The sequence below is a fragment of the Manis javanica genome, chromosome 5, assembly GCF_040802235.1.
Source record: "Manis javanica isolate MJ-LG chromosome 5, MJ_LKY, whole genome shotgun sequence".
Lineage (NCBI taxonomy): Eukaryota > Metazoa > Chordata > Mammalia > Pholidota > Manidae > Manis > Manis javanica.
Window position 1 is genome coordinate 19,524,491 of NC_133160.1, and position 12,172 is coordinate 19,536,662.

The following is a 12,172-nucleotide window of genomic DNA, read 5'->3' on the forward strand; positions in this document are numbered from 1 at the left end:
TGATATTTATAATTTATCTGACTTTTTCTATTTGTCAACAGGACTATTAGCCTGCTACACCCCTTTATATACTACTTGAAAGCAAAATACGTACAGCAAAAAAGGTGTTTTTGAGTGCTTGACATGTGCCAGATGCCATTTTAAGTTCCAGGTATAGGACTGCCCAGTTGAAAATAGGTAAGACAGACTTATACAAATAGCGTGCCTCAATACTTTAATAGTGGTGTGTGCAGTGGTAGGACAAAGGGGGTGAATGTGAAGAAGCACCACCTGTTTAGGAAATTACATTGTTGCAGTTTCAAGTTCAAGGGGTAAAGCAATGAGTGGTGAGGTTGGTGAGATAGGCAAGGGCCTAACAGTGAAAGGCCCTGTAGGTGTGGTGAAAAGGTGTTTGTACTTTAGGCAAGCTATAGAGCGCAGCTGAAGAATTTTAAGCATGGAGAAGAGTGATCAGATTTTTGTTTTAGTCGGCTTACTTTCATGTCAGTGTGAAATGTGTTTTGAAAAAGGGCATGCACACAAGGCAAGGGGCCAGAGAGGAAACTGTTACAAGTGGTCCAACATTAAATAGATGATTATAATCATCAACAGATTTGAAAGATGTTAAAGGGTTAGAATAGTGGAATTCAGAGGGAAGTGAAAGAAAGCAAGAGGCTAAGGTTTCTAGCCCAAGTGGGAACCATAAATCACAAAGGGAATACAGAAGAAAGAGCAATAAGTTCAGTTTGGACATAATTGTGTGTTCCCACTTCATTAACTCTGTTACAGTTTTGGTTACATCGTCTGAGAACATAGTTCAGGGGGCTCCAGGTTGTCTTCTTGGAGCTCCTTAGATAGATAAGAGAGATTCAGAGCCCCTGGCCATTGCCTTCCTCCCAGCTTTAACCAGACCCTGTGACTTCATCTGTTTTATATGCGGGGCTTCCACTTAAACATTTTACTTGAAGAAAGTGTTCCATGCTAAGAGAAAAAAAGGTTCCTCAGCAGTGTTTCCATCTTCATTCATCTTCCCAGTTTCAACTTGTTCTTTGAAAGGAGTCCTTTCTCTGGTATCTTCCTCTGGTAGGGTGTATGGATGATACCCTCTGAATCCCTTACATATTGTTCTTTCACCCTAACAGGTGACTATCTTGGCTGTTGATGAGGTGTGGGGGCCACAGTCCTGTATTTGCAGTCAGTAGGTGCTATTCCACCATCTTCGAGTATCCACTGTTGCAAATGAGAAATCCAAAGCCATTCTTTCTCTAAGTTATTTGTTATTTCTTCCTGAAAGCATATATTACTCTTCTTATCTTTTAATGTACAAAGAATTTTACCAGAATCTGACTAGGTGTGTATCCTTCAGTCTTTCAAATTCCAGGTAAGTCTTTTTGCAGCTCAGGGAAATGTTTCAGTTATTTATTTGTTCTAGCTCCTCCATCTGTTCCTTTTTCTCCTTCCAGAATTCCCAGCTGTTTACATATTGGTTCTCCCAGATCTGTCCTCCGAGTCTCACAGGTTCCATATCTTTGTATTCCTGCTCAGAGTTTAAGTTGGCTCTAGTTGATCTTCCAGGTCCCCAATTGGATCTCAACAATCAACATTTTGTTTTCATCGTTTGAGCTTTTTTGGTATGTAAAATCGTGTTTTAAAAATTCTTAGAACCATCTTTTATCTCATAATTGAACTTCCTTATTGGTCTTACCATTTTTCAAATTCTTGTCTGTGTCCTTTAGTGATTCTGTTAACCTAAGGTTCATCACCTCAAGGAGTGCCCTATTTGCTTTTCCTGCCTCTGACAGGATCCCCTTAAGTGGTTCTCTTCCTTTCCTTCTATTGCTCCGGTGACCATCTGCTCAGGCAGGGGCTGGCCCAGCAGCTTCTGGCTTGCCAGTGTGTGAGCCTGTCAGTAGTCCCTGGCCAAGCTTTCTGGCAACCACACCTGTAATTTTCCTAGCCTGGGATAGGGAAGGTCTGTGCTTCTTCCCTTCCCTGGCTTCTCAGGGGTCACAGAGACCAGCACTGCCCTTCCTTGCAGGGCCATGGAGCAGCATGGACCAGACTCTCTCGGGAGGTAGAGCCTGATTGTTGCCCTGGATCTCTCTTCTGACTCCTCGGCCTAGGAATAGTTCCTTGGATTGGGGACTGGGAGCGGCAGCAGAGATATTTTCTTCTCCTCATCTGTTCAGAAGCCTCCAACAAGTTGAGCCCAAAAGAGAGACGGACAGACCACCAAACTAGGTGATTACTAAGCTTCTGTCCAATGCCAACATTTTACAAGCATGTGCATTTATGATCTCCAGCTTCAGTTCAGCCCTCAATACCCTTGGGCCTCACTTTTATGTCTTCCCAGCATGCTCTGCTCCCCCAAAGGGAATATTTGAGACTTTTATTTCTTTCCTCAAGCCCTCTGTTTACCCACCTTCTTGTTCACTGTCAGCCCATGACTTTGAATTTCTCCTCACAAAGAGACTTTCTTGTATTAAGTTGCTCGGCTCCTTCACTTACCTCTAAACCTATCTCCTTTCACTGCATGTCTGCCTGCTGTCCAGTTTTCCATCCTGCTTGAATATCTTTTCACCCATGATGGTGTGCGCCCCTGCCTTTCCCATTGCTCTGGCCACTCCCTTTTTTTTCTGTTTTGCTTTCATTCTTATTGAACTCCAACTCCTCACCCATATTACTGGCTACCAGGGGATATATTTAGTGCATAGAGTTGATATCATCTTAAAACCTGCAGATGCTCCACATTCTGCACTGTGGAGGTTCCTGCCACTTAAAACCTATCCATGACAAGAACAGGCACAGCTAATCCATAGTGATAGAAGTCAGAATAGTGCTTACCTCTGGGCAGGGGAAATAGGAACTGTTTGCAGAAGGGCATGAGGGAGCCGTCCAGGGTCCTGGAAATACTCTGTATCTTGTTTTGGGTAGTGGTTACACAGGTCTCTACATACATAAAAATACACTGAATTGTACATTAAGACTAGTTCATTTTACTGTATGTATGTTATACCTCAAGTTTATAATGACAGAGCCTTCAGTGACCCTCCATTACTACCACAGGTTAAAATCCAAACTCCTTAGTCTAGCCCGCAGATTCCTATTCATTCCTCACATTGTGGCTCAAAACATCTCTTTCCTGGAAATCCCATCCTGGCCTCCCTAGGGTTATGACGCATAGGTCTTCCATGCTCAGTTGGGACCATAAGCATAGGCCTATCCTAATTCTTAGCAGACTGTGTTGTAACTGTATGTCTGCTTCCCTCCCTAGCCTGGGGACTCCCACAAAAAGGACCCTCTTCTCAGGTCCCTGGCTTCCCTTGTGCTTTGTGCAGTGGTAATTGGCACATAGACCCCCACTAAATGTCTGTGTTGTAAATGAATGCAAATTCACTTTGTATTTGCTTTGAGCCTGACCCTCTTACTGAAAAGTTTCCATTCTCTAGCCTGCAGGATGTTTCCTCAGTGAGAGGAAGGCTATTACACAATGGCAGTTTTTGATACTCCTGAGGCAGCCTTTGGCGTCTTACGTCCCGTCTGTGTTCAGCTCACAAAGATCCAGACAGTGCAGAATGTGGAGCATCTGCAGGCACAATTACAAGCCGTGAGTGACTCTGCCCTTCAGGAACTTCAGCAGTACATCCTCTTTCCATTGCGATTTACCCTGAAGACCCCAGGTCCCAAGAGAGAGCGCTTGATCCAGAGCGTGGTGGAATGCCTCACATTTGTCCTCTCTTCAACATGTGTGAAGGAACAAGAACTTCTCCAGGAACTCTTTTCAGAACTCTCTGGTTGTCTGTATTCACCCAACTCCCAAAAACCTGCTGCTGTGTCAGAGGAGTTGAAATTGGCTGTGATCCGGGGCCTCAGCACTTTAATGCACTCAGCTTATGGGGACATCATTCTGACTTTTTATGAGCCCTCCATTCTGCCTCGTTTAGGATTTGCTGTATCTTTACTGTTAGACCTGGCAGAAAAGGAAAAATCAAAGCAAATTAAAATTGCTGCCTTAAAATGTTTACAGGTTTTACTCTTGCAATGTGATTGTCAAGACCATCCAAGGTCCTTGGATGAGCTTGAGCTTGAGCAGAAGCAGCTGGGGGATTTGTTTGCATCTTTTTTACCTGGAATCTCAACTGCACTGACTAGGGTTATCACAGGAGACTTTAAACAGGGGCACAGCATTGTCGTATCTTCCCTAAAGATCTTCTACAAGACAGTGAGCTTTGTTATGGCTGATGAACAACTCAGAAGAATCTCAAAGGTCCAAGCAAAGCCTGCAATGGAGCACAGAATAGCAGACCTGATAGTTCACAGGGAAGCCAGTTGGGTAAAAAGTACCAGTGACAAGTTGACTCTCCTTATTAAAAAGATAATTGAGTGTATTTCAGTTCACCCACACTGGAAGGTGAGGCTGGAACTCATAGACTTTGTCAAGGCTCTTCTTCTGAAATGCAGTCAGTCACTGATCGAATCAGCTGGTCCCCTTCTGAAGGCTTTGGTGGGTCTAGTGAATGATGAGAGTTCTGAAGTTCAGACCCAGTGCAATAAAGTTCTGAGACATTTTGCAGATCAAAAAGTAGTGGTGGGCAACAGCGCCTTTGCTGACATCTTATCAGAAAACCTACATTCCCTTGCCACTTCTCTTCCACGCCTAATGAACTCCCAAGATGATCAGGGCAAATTCTCTACTCTCTCCTTATTACTTGGTTATCTGAAACTCTTGGGCCCAAAAGTGAACTTTGTCCTCAACTCTGTGGTCCACCTCCAGCGCCTTTCCAAAGCGCTTATCCAAGTTCTAGAATTAGATGTGGGTGACATCAAAATTGTTGAAGAGCGGTGTTGGAACTCTGATCATCTGAGTACTTCTCCAGAGACCTCAGCCGTGCAGCCATGGAGTCGAATCCAGAGGAGGTATTTCCGCTTCTTCACTGATGAGAGGGTGTTCCTGCTCTTGCGGCAGGTGTGTCAGCTTCTTGGTTTTTACGGGAACCTCTGTTTGCTTGTGGATCACTTTGTGGAACTTTACCATGAGTCTGCAGTGTACCGGAAGCAAGCTGCCATGGTCCTGAATGAACTGGTGTTAGGGGCTGCTGGGCTGGAGGTGAAGAATCTTCATGAAAAACATACTAAAGCAAGCCCAGATGAACTGAGAGAGATTGTGACATCTATACTGGAAGAGTACACGAGCCAAGAAAACTGGTATTTGGTCACTTGTTTCGAAGCCGAAGAAACGGGAGAGGAAGTAACCCTGAAGCAGCTGGACCTCCAGACCATCACATCTGTTGCCCACATCTGCCCTGTCACATCTTCCCCTGCCTTCTCAAAGCCAAGTCTCACTGTTTGCTCCATGAACAGCAACATCTGGCAGATATGTATCCAGTTGGAAGGGATCGGCCACTGTGCACGTGCACTAGGGAAAGACTTCCGTTTGCTCTTGATGTCAGCCCTCTATCCCGTGCTAGAGAAGGCTGGAGACCAAACCCTGCTCATTAGTCAGGCAGCGACCAGCGCCATGATGGACATTTGCCATGCTTGTGGCTATGACTCCCTGCAACAGCTGATCAATCAAAACTCAGACTATCTGGTGAACGGGATCTCTTTAAATCTTCGTCATCTGTCTCTGCACCCTCATACCCCAAAGGTCTTGGAAGTCATGCTGCGGAACTCGGATGCTAGTCTGCTTCCATTAGTGGCAGATGTGGTTCAGGATGTCTTGGCCACCCTGGACCAATTTTATGACAAGAGAGCTACTTCCTTTGTCAGTGTTCTGCACACCCTGTTGGCAGCATTAGGTAACTGTGAAAGCCCTTTTCTGATGCTAATTTTGGGGAAGGACTAGTAGCCTTGTTTACCTAACTGTATTTTTTGCTTTGTGGTTATGTTGTGGAGGACATTATTTGAATAGTCTCTCCGGTCCCACATGTTATGGTAGGGTTCCATTGCTTATTTTTAATACTTCTAATAATCTCTGCCATCCCTTGAGCTCCTGCTCTGTGCCAGGGACATAAGCCCTACAGACTAGACGTAAACTTGATTTTTATTTTACAGAAAAAGAAGAACTAAGGTTCAGGGAGAGCCTGCTTAGCCAAGGTCACACAATTAATAAGGACTAAAGACAGGATTATGACAGTTTTGTTTTCTCAATATACCAAACTACTTCTGAAGATACTTAGAGTTAGCAGTATTTGTGCTAATGGAGAACAGGAATAACATGAATTATTCAGTCCACAGACAATCTAGAATAGTACTGTCCAGTAGAACTTTCTGTGATAATGGAAATGTTCTGTATCTGTTCTGAGTACACACAGGCAGTAGCTCCATGTGCAGCTGAGGGGTTGAATTTTTTGTTTTCATTTTAATAACCCCATGTAGGCAGTAACATGTTGGACAGCACAGGTCTAGAAACTTCCTTTTAACCTTTTAATTGAATGAGGTGGTTTGAGTTTCTCTCCTTCCCTTTGATTCTGTTGGGTATCTGTTGGAGTTATTAGCCACCATTAAAATGGAAAAGTTTTGGACTATAAGAAAAAGAATTCCTTAACTGGATACTCAATCTGTGAATGAAAAAAATAATGAGCTATGTATCTGTGTCCCTTTTATCCAAAGGGCATATCTCCAATATTAATTTCAGTACTGCTAATAGCCTCCAAAGTAGGTGGAAAGGTCCCTGACCTCATTTCACCTATCTGCTGAGAAAACCAAGATCATCCATGTAAGCAAGTTTCTCACAAAAGGTTGCTAGAACAGGGATAGACCTCTGCCCTGTAGCTGTTAATATTTCCAGTGTTCATTCATTCCTTCATGAACATTCACATGCCGTGTAAATGTTCTTTTATTCCTTCATTCAGTGAAGAATATCTGCCATATGTCATATGCTGTGCTAACTAATCAGGATAAAGCAGTAACCAACACAAACTCATGGAGCTTTCCTGCTATTGCAAGAGAGATGATAAACAAGTAAGCAAGTTGGTAAACAAGCTCATTTCAATCTAATAAGCACTGTGAAGAAAACAGACAACTTGATGCAAGAGAGTAACAGGGACAGGCTACTCTGAGTGGTCATGGAGGGCCTCTCTGAGGAAGCAACACTGGAGCTGAGACCTGAAGGCTAAGATGGGCTCCTCAGTACATATGGAGCAGTCACATCCTTCTTAGGGTTATTAAGAACACCCAGGTAGAGGAATACAGCAGGTGCAAAGGCCTGGAGGGAAGAATTGCTTGGGGTCTTTGAGGATGGTAAAGAAAAGAGGTCATTATGGAAAGAGTGATTGATACAAGATGAAATTGGAAAAGTAGGCGCAGACAAAGCCTGTATGTAGGGCCTTGCAGACCAAGGGAAGGAGTTTGGATTTTATTTTGCAGCTACTCAGAAACGTGCATAGGACTGGTCACTGGGACATCAGCGTGAGCAAGAGGAAACTGGTTCCTGCCCTCTTGGAAACACTAGTGAGACCGGCTAACTGCTTAGACACTTTAGACTATGAGTGGCTTCCACAGCCCAAATATATCCCAGATTTCTACCTTTAGTGCTTTGAGTAACTAAACATGTCAGCTTGAGATTTTAAAAACATATTAAGAAAAGGCCTTTTAAATAAATCTCCTCAGGAGCCATCTCAGTTTGGGCCTTGAAAACTTAATTATCTTGGATTGCTGATATCTTCAGTCGTCTCTAAAGGAGAAATCCTGTGTAGCACTCCTTTTTTTTTTTCTGACTTAAGTGGAAGAGGAGGGGTCTCCATTGCAGAGAGGAAAATGAGGATGGTTAAGATTGATTTGAGAGCATCTTAGGAAAAGGCACAAAACTGAGGATAGCTTTTCTGAAAGTTTTGAAATACCCCAGAGTACATTTGCATTTTGAATGGTAAGTAGCACTGAGGCGGAGTTGATCAGTCACACATGAATCAAAGTATTACTGAATGCTGGCTTTTCTGTCTGTCATCGAATTATCTGATGACCACTCTTAAGACAGGAGTTGAAGTATGGTCCTCAGAGAACCTCCAAAAGGTCTTAAAAGAACCCAGTGCATGTTTTAGGAAACTGAGTTACCATAAACAAAGTGTGTCATGTGCATTGACTAAAAAGTGCTAGGTACTACCATGAAGGCAAGAACCATCAGTTTGGTTACTGCTTAGCACCAATTCCCTGATTTTTGGCTGATTATTCATAACAACAACAATAAAATAGGGTAGCTTTGAAAATATGAAAGTGTCTATGCTATACACCTCAGAACTTAGAGGCTTTGCCACATCATCCATGGAGGGCTGCCATATTGTTTTGATGGCTGTATAGTATTCTGCTATAGTTAGTTAGCCACCTAAACCTAGGCAGTTTACCTAAGCAAGTCCTTTCTTAGTGCACATTTTGGTTCTTCCAGTCTTTTGCCACCATAAAAAAATGCTGCAATGAATATCTTTGTAGGTCATTTTGAACATATCTAAGTGTATCACTAAGGTAAATTCCTAAGAGAAGTACTGCTTTGGAGGATAGTACATTTAAATTTTTGATAGGAAGTATCAAATTGCTCTCCAAGAAGGTTACACCAATCTTTTAAGACCTTTTGGAGGTTCTCTGAGACCACAAATTGCTTCTTGGAGAGCAATTTGATACTCCCATCAGCAGTGTAAGAGAGTGCTCGTTTTGCCATGCCCTCATTGACACTATATATTACCAAGCTTCTTGATCTTCACTACTTCAACAGGAGAAAAATAGCACCTTATTATAGTTTAGTTCACATTAAGAGTGAGGTTGAGCTTCTTTTTATTTATTTAAAATCTATTTGTGAGCAAAGGTTTCAATGTCTGGCACTAGCCTTAAATCTAGAAATAATCTTTGCAGTATGTCTATTTTTAGCAGTGTAAGTGCTGGTCCTTAAAAGGGCTCTTAATAATTAAAAATGCTGGTTTTGACTCATTGGGACTGCAGTCCCCTAGAGTACACAAGGGCCTGGTTTATGTCCGGGGCATTGAGGTAATGACATAATTGATCCCTACAGATTGGAGCCTCCAGATACTGGAGTGAGGGCGCTCATCTCCAGCATTTGCTCTCTGCTGTTCCCACTGGCCTGGGCCCTGTGTCTCCATCCACTGCTACTCTGGCTCTGTGCAGATGCTCCTTGACAGAAAGGAGATTAGCAGGTGCTAACGGTTATTGGAAGCTTTTTCCCGGATGTCTGCAAAAGGAGGGTGAAAATTCAGATCATGGAGTTTTCTTCTTTTTGTTTCATTCTTTAAGCATTAAGAGCCTTTTTTGAAATGAAGCCCTGGGAGACCCCCAAAATACAAAAATAATTGACATTAGAGCTGTTGGGTTAGAGATGGGATAGACACCCTGCCCCATTCTCCTTAGCCTGCTGTCTCCTGGTGCCCACCCAAGACATTTCTGCAGCGCCCTAGGACTCCTGAAGGCTCAGTGTGAAAACCAGTGCTTCACTGAGTTGTGACGTTTAAGGCTTATTCTGTGGTGACACGTCAGAAGTAATAGAGCATAACCGAAGAAGGAAAAGCTCTGAAGAGAAAATGCCAGACTTCTGAAACATGTTATATCAGAAACACATACGTGGGGTTGTCCGTGCTCAGTGCTCTGTAGAGCCTGTCTTCTGCTAATGAGTAGTGCATCCTGGACTCAGAATTCTGTCGCTTTTACATGTTCTCCAGTCTAGCATATTTAGTCATTCAGCATATATTTTGAGCACCCACTCATGCTGGGCATATATTGGATTTCCAATGGTGATCAATGGAGAATAGAGTGTCATGGGAGATTCAGACACTAAACACTATGCACACAACAAATATAATTACAAATTGCCAGTAAACAATGAGTTGATATGAAAGGAAAGAACATGGTGCTATAGAAGACAGAATATAAGGGACCTAGGTGAGATTGGCAAGGCAAGGGATGGCTTTACTGGGCAAGTTATATTTGTATTGAGACAAGTAAGTTGGAGTTAGCCAGATGTGACATAGTTAGGGGGCGGATAGTATCCCAGACAGTGAGAACAGCATATGCAAAGGTCTGTGCAGGAAGATACCTGGCACATTGGAGGAACTGGAAGATGGCCAGTTAATGGGCAACTGGGAGTGGTTCAAAGATGAGGTTGGAGAAACAAAGGGACTGGGTCATACGGGGACTATGCAGGCCATGGCAAAGAGCTTATTCTACTTATAATGCTATTGCCTATTGTCAGTGACCAAGGTGATCATCAGAACACTTTTTTTTTTTACAGTCCAGTGGTTCCCAGACACAGGTAATCCTGGGCAACTCCAAGAGCGAAGTGTAGAGGAGGAGGGAAGTCATTTGAGTGAAAGACCAGCAAGTTTTGAGCATACTGCCACAGCGGAAGACATTGAACAGTTTTTGCTGAACTACCTAAAGGAAAAGGATGTGGCATGTGGAAATGTCTCAGATAATGAAGAAGGTAACTATTACCTATTTTTGTTAGCCAGTTTTTTCTTTTTAAAGCTTATTGTGATTACAATGAAATAAGCTTTTTCATTAATCTTAAAATACGATTTTAAAGATCATTGTGAAAACAATGAAATATTGTTACAGAAAGTTTGGACATAAGAAAAGTCACTCATAAGCTCACCATGCTAACATGATGGTGATTTTTTTGCATTCTTTTTTGTTGCAGACTTACTTTTACATGGTTGCAGCCACAGTTTAAATGCATTATACCCTTTTTTGAATTTAGTTATATAGTGTAAGGAACTCTTACTGTTGCTATAGAGTTTTTATAATTCATGTTTTAATAGCTGCTACTAAGTATTCATTCCCCTGTGGGAAATTTAGTTGCTTCTAGCTTTTGACTCTAATAAACATGCTTCAGTGGATGATTCTGTGCACGTGACCTTTTCCTCCTTTTGCATATTTTTTTACAAATCCCAGAAGTGGGATTTCTGGGTCAAGGATATGAACATTATATTATGCTTGCCAAATTGCCTTCCAGGAAGGTTGTATCGATTTACACCTTCTCTTCAGCAGTTCAGGATTAAAACTGGTTGTACCACAACCATGCCAACGTTGGCTATTATCAGTTTTACTTCTTGCTAAATTAATATATGAAAGTTGGTTCTTGTTATTTCACTTTGCATTTCTTTGATTATTGGTACAGTTGAGCATCTTTCTATATGCTTCTTTCCTAACCATTTTTTTCTTATGCCCATCATCTATTCATATTCTTTGTCTATTTATTCGTTGGTAGAAGGAGATTTCTGTGTTTTTCTTAACCAGTTTATATGGTAAAGGAGAAGGGAGCTCAAACTAGTTAAGCTCTGGCCTGTTTTATTCACAGGCTCGATCTGGAGCTTCAGGTTATGGAAGGATTAATAAATTGTTAGAAACTCCTCTGCAAATATAAAATGTGAAGTCATAATGAGCTTGGTGGTCTCAGAACTATCCTAAATCGAACCGAGTCCCAAATTAGTTTGTTAGGTTGGAATCAAGCAATTTCTTTTTTCTTTTTTTTTTGGTGGCCTCTACTCAGAGACTGTGCTAAACTAAAGCCAATACTTCCAGGATAACAGGATAACATAGCTCAATGCAACTAACTACAACAAAGTCCTTCCAAACAGCAGGGAAGCGTCACAGGGCCTGAGTAATGATTTATGCAGAACTGGTCATTGCTCTCCCCAAGGACAGTTTTCTGATCAGAAATCTATCAGGCTTTTTCTTCTCAGTTTTGTTTCCTGATCCAACCCAGTGCTTTTCCCGAACAGCGCCCACTCCCAAACCTGGAAACCCTGAGGAAGGGGAGGCACCTTGATCCCTTATAACCCGGATTTGCCATTCTCTTTTGACATTCTAGCATTGTCAATGAATCCATTCTTTCAAGATTAGGACCTTCTGGTTCTGGTTGACGTTCTCCAGGAACAGACTGAATGAATCAAATCTTTCTCCCAATAACAGAAAAATTCACATCCCTCAAATAACTTTCTGCAGTAGGTGTATTTCAAACAACAAATTCTCCTCTAGGAAGAAAAGCACAGCCTTCTCATTCTTATAATTATCATTCATCAAGTACACACCATACATGTGGCATTATAAAGAATGTTTGGCTGGGTGTTGGTTTGACATGGGTGGCACCTGGCATATCTGAAGATCCCTTTCTCCAAGAAACCCAAGCAGTCTACAGGTGCATTTTCATTTATCTTTTCAGCATCTGTTAGGGATAGGTGTGGCCTCTGTTGTA

General features: G+C 42.3%; 1 protein-coding gene across 8 annotated transcripts in view; it reads left to right on the forward strand.

Annotated features, from left to right (window-relative positions):
• Positions 1-12,172, forward strand: part of TTI1 (TELO2 interacting protein 1) — a 45,118-nt gene that overhangs the window by 12,255 nt on the left and 20,691 nt on the right. For 3 of the 8 annotated variants that reach the window (XR_012131367.1, XM_037012700.2, XM_037012706.2), the window contains exons 2-6: positions 1,122-1,360; positions 1,443-1,610; positions 2,018-2,220; positions 3,429-5,777; positions 10,208-10,399. Coding sequence is in view for 7 of the 8 variants with exons in the window: in XM_037012700.2 (XP_036868595.2) it covers positions 3,470-5,777; positions 10,208-10,399 (2,500 nt within the window). In the remaining variant the exon portion in view is untranslated. Of the gene's footprint in view, positions 1-41; positions 178-1,121; positions 1,361-1,442; positions 1,611-2,017; positions 2,221-3,428; positions 5,778-10,207; positions 10,400-12,172 lie in introns of all 8 variants that reach the window. The other 5 variants (XM_017652778.3, XM_037012701.2, XM_037012703.2 and 2 more) reach the window with 5 other exon arrangements.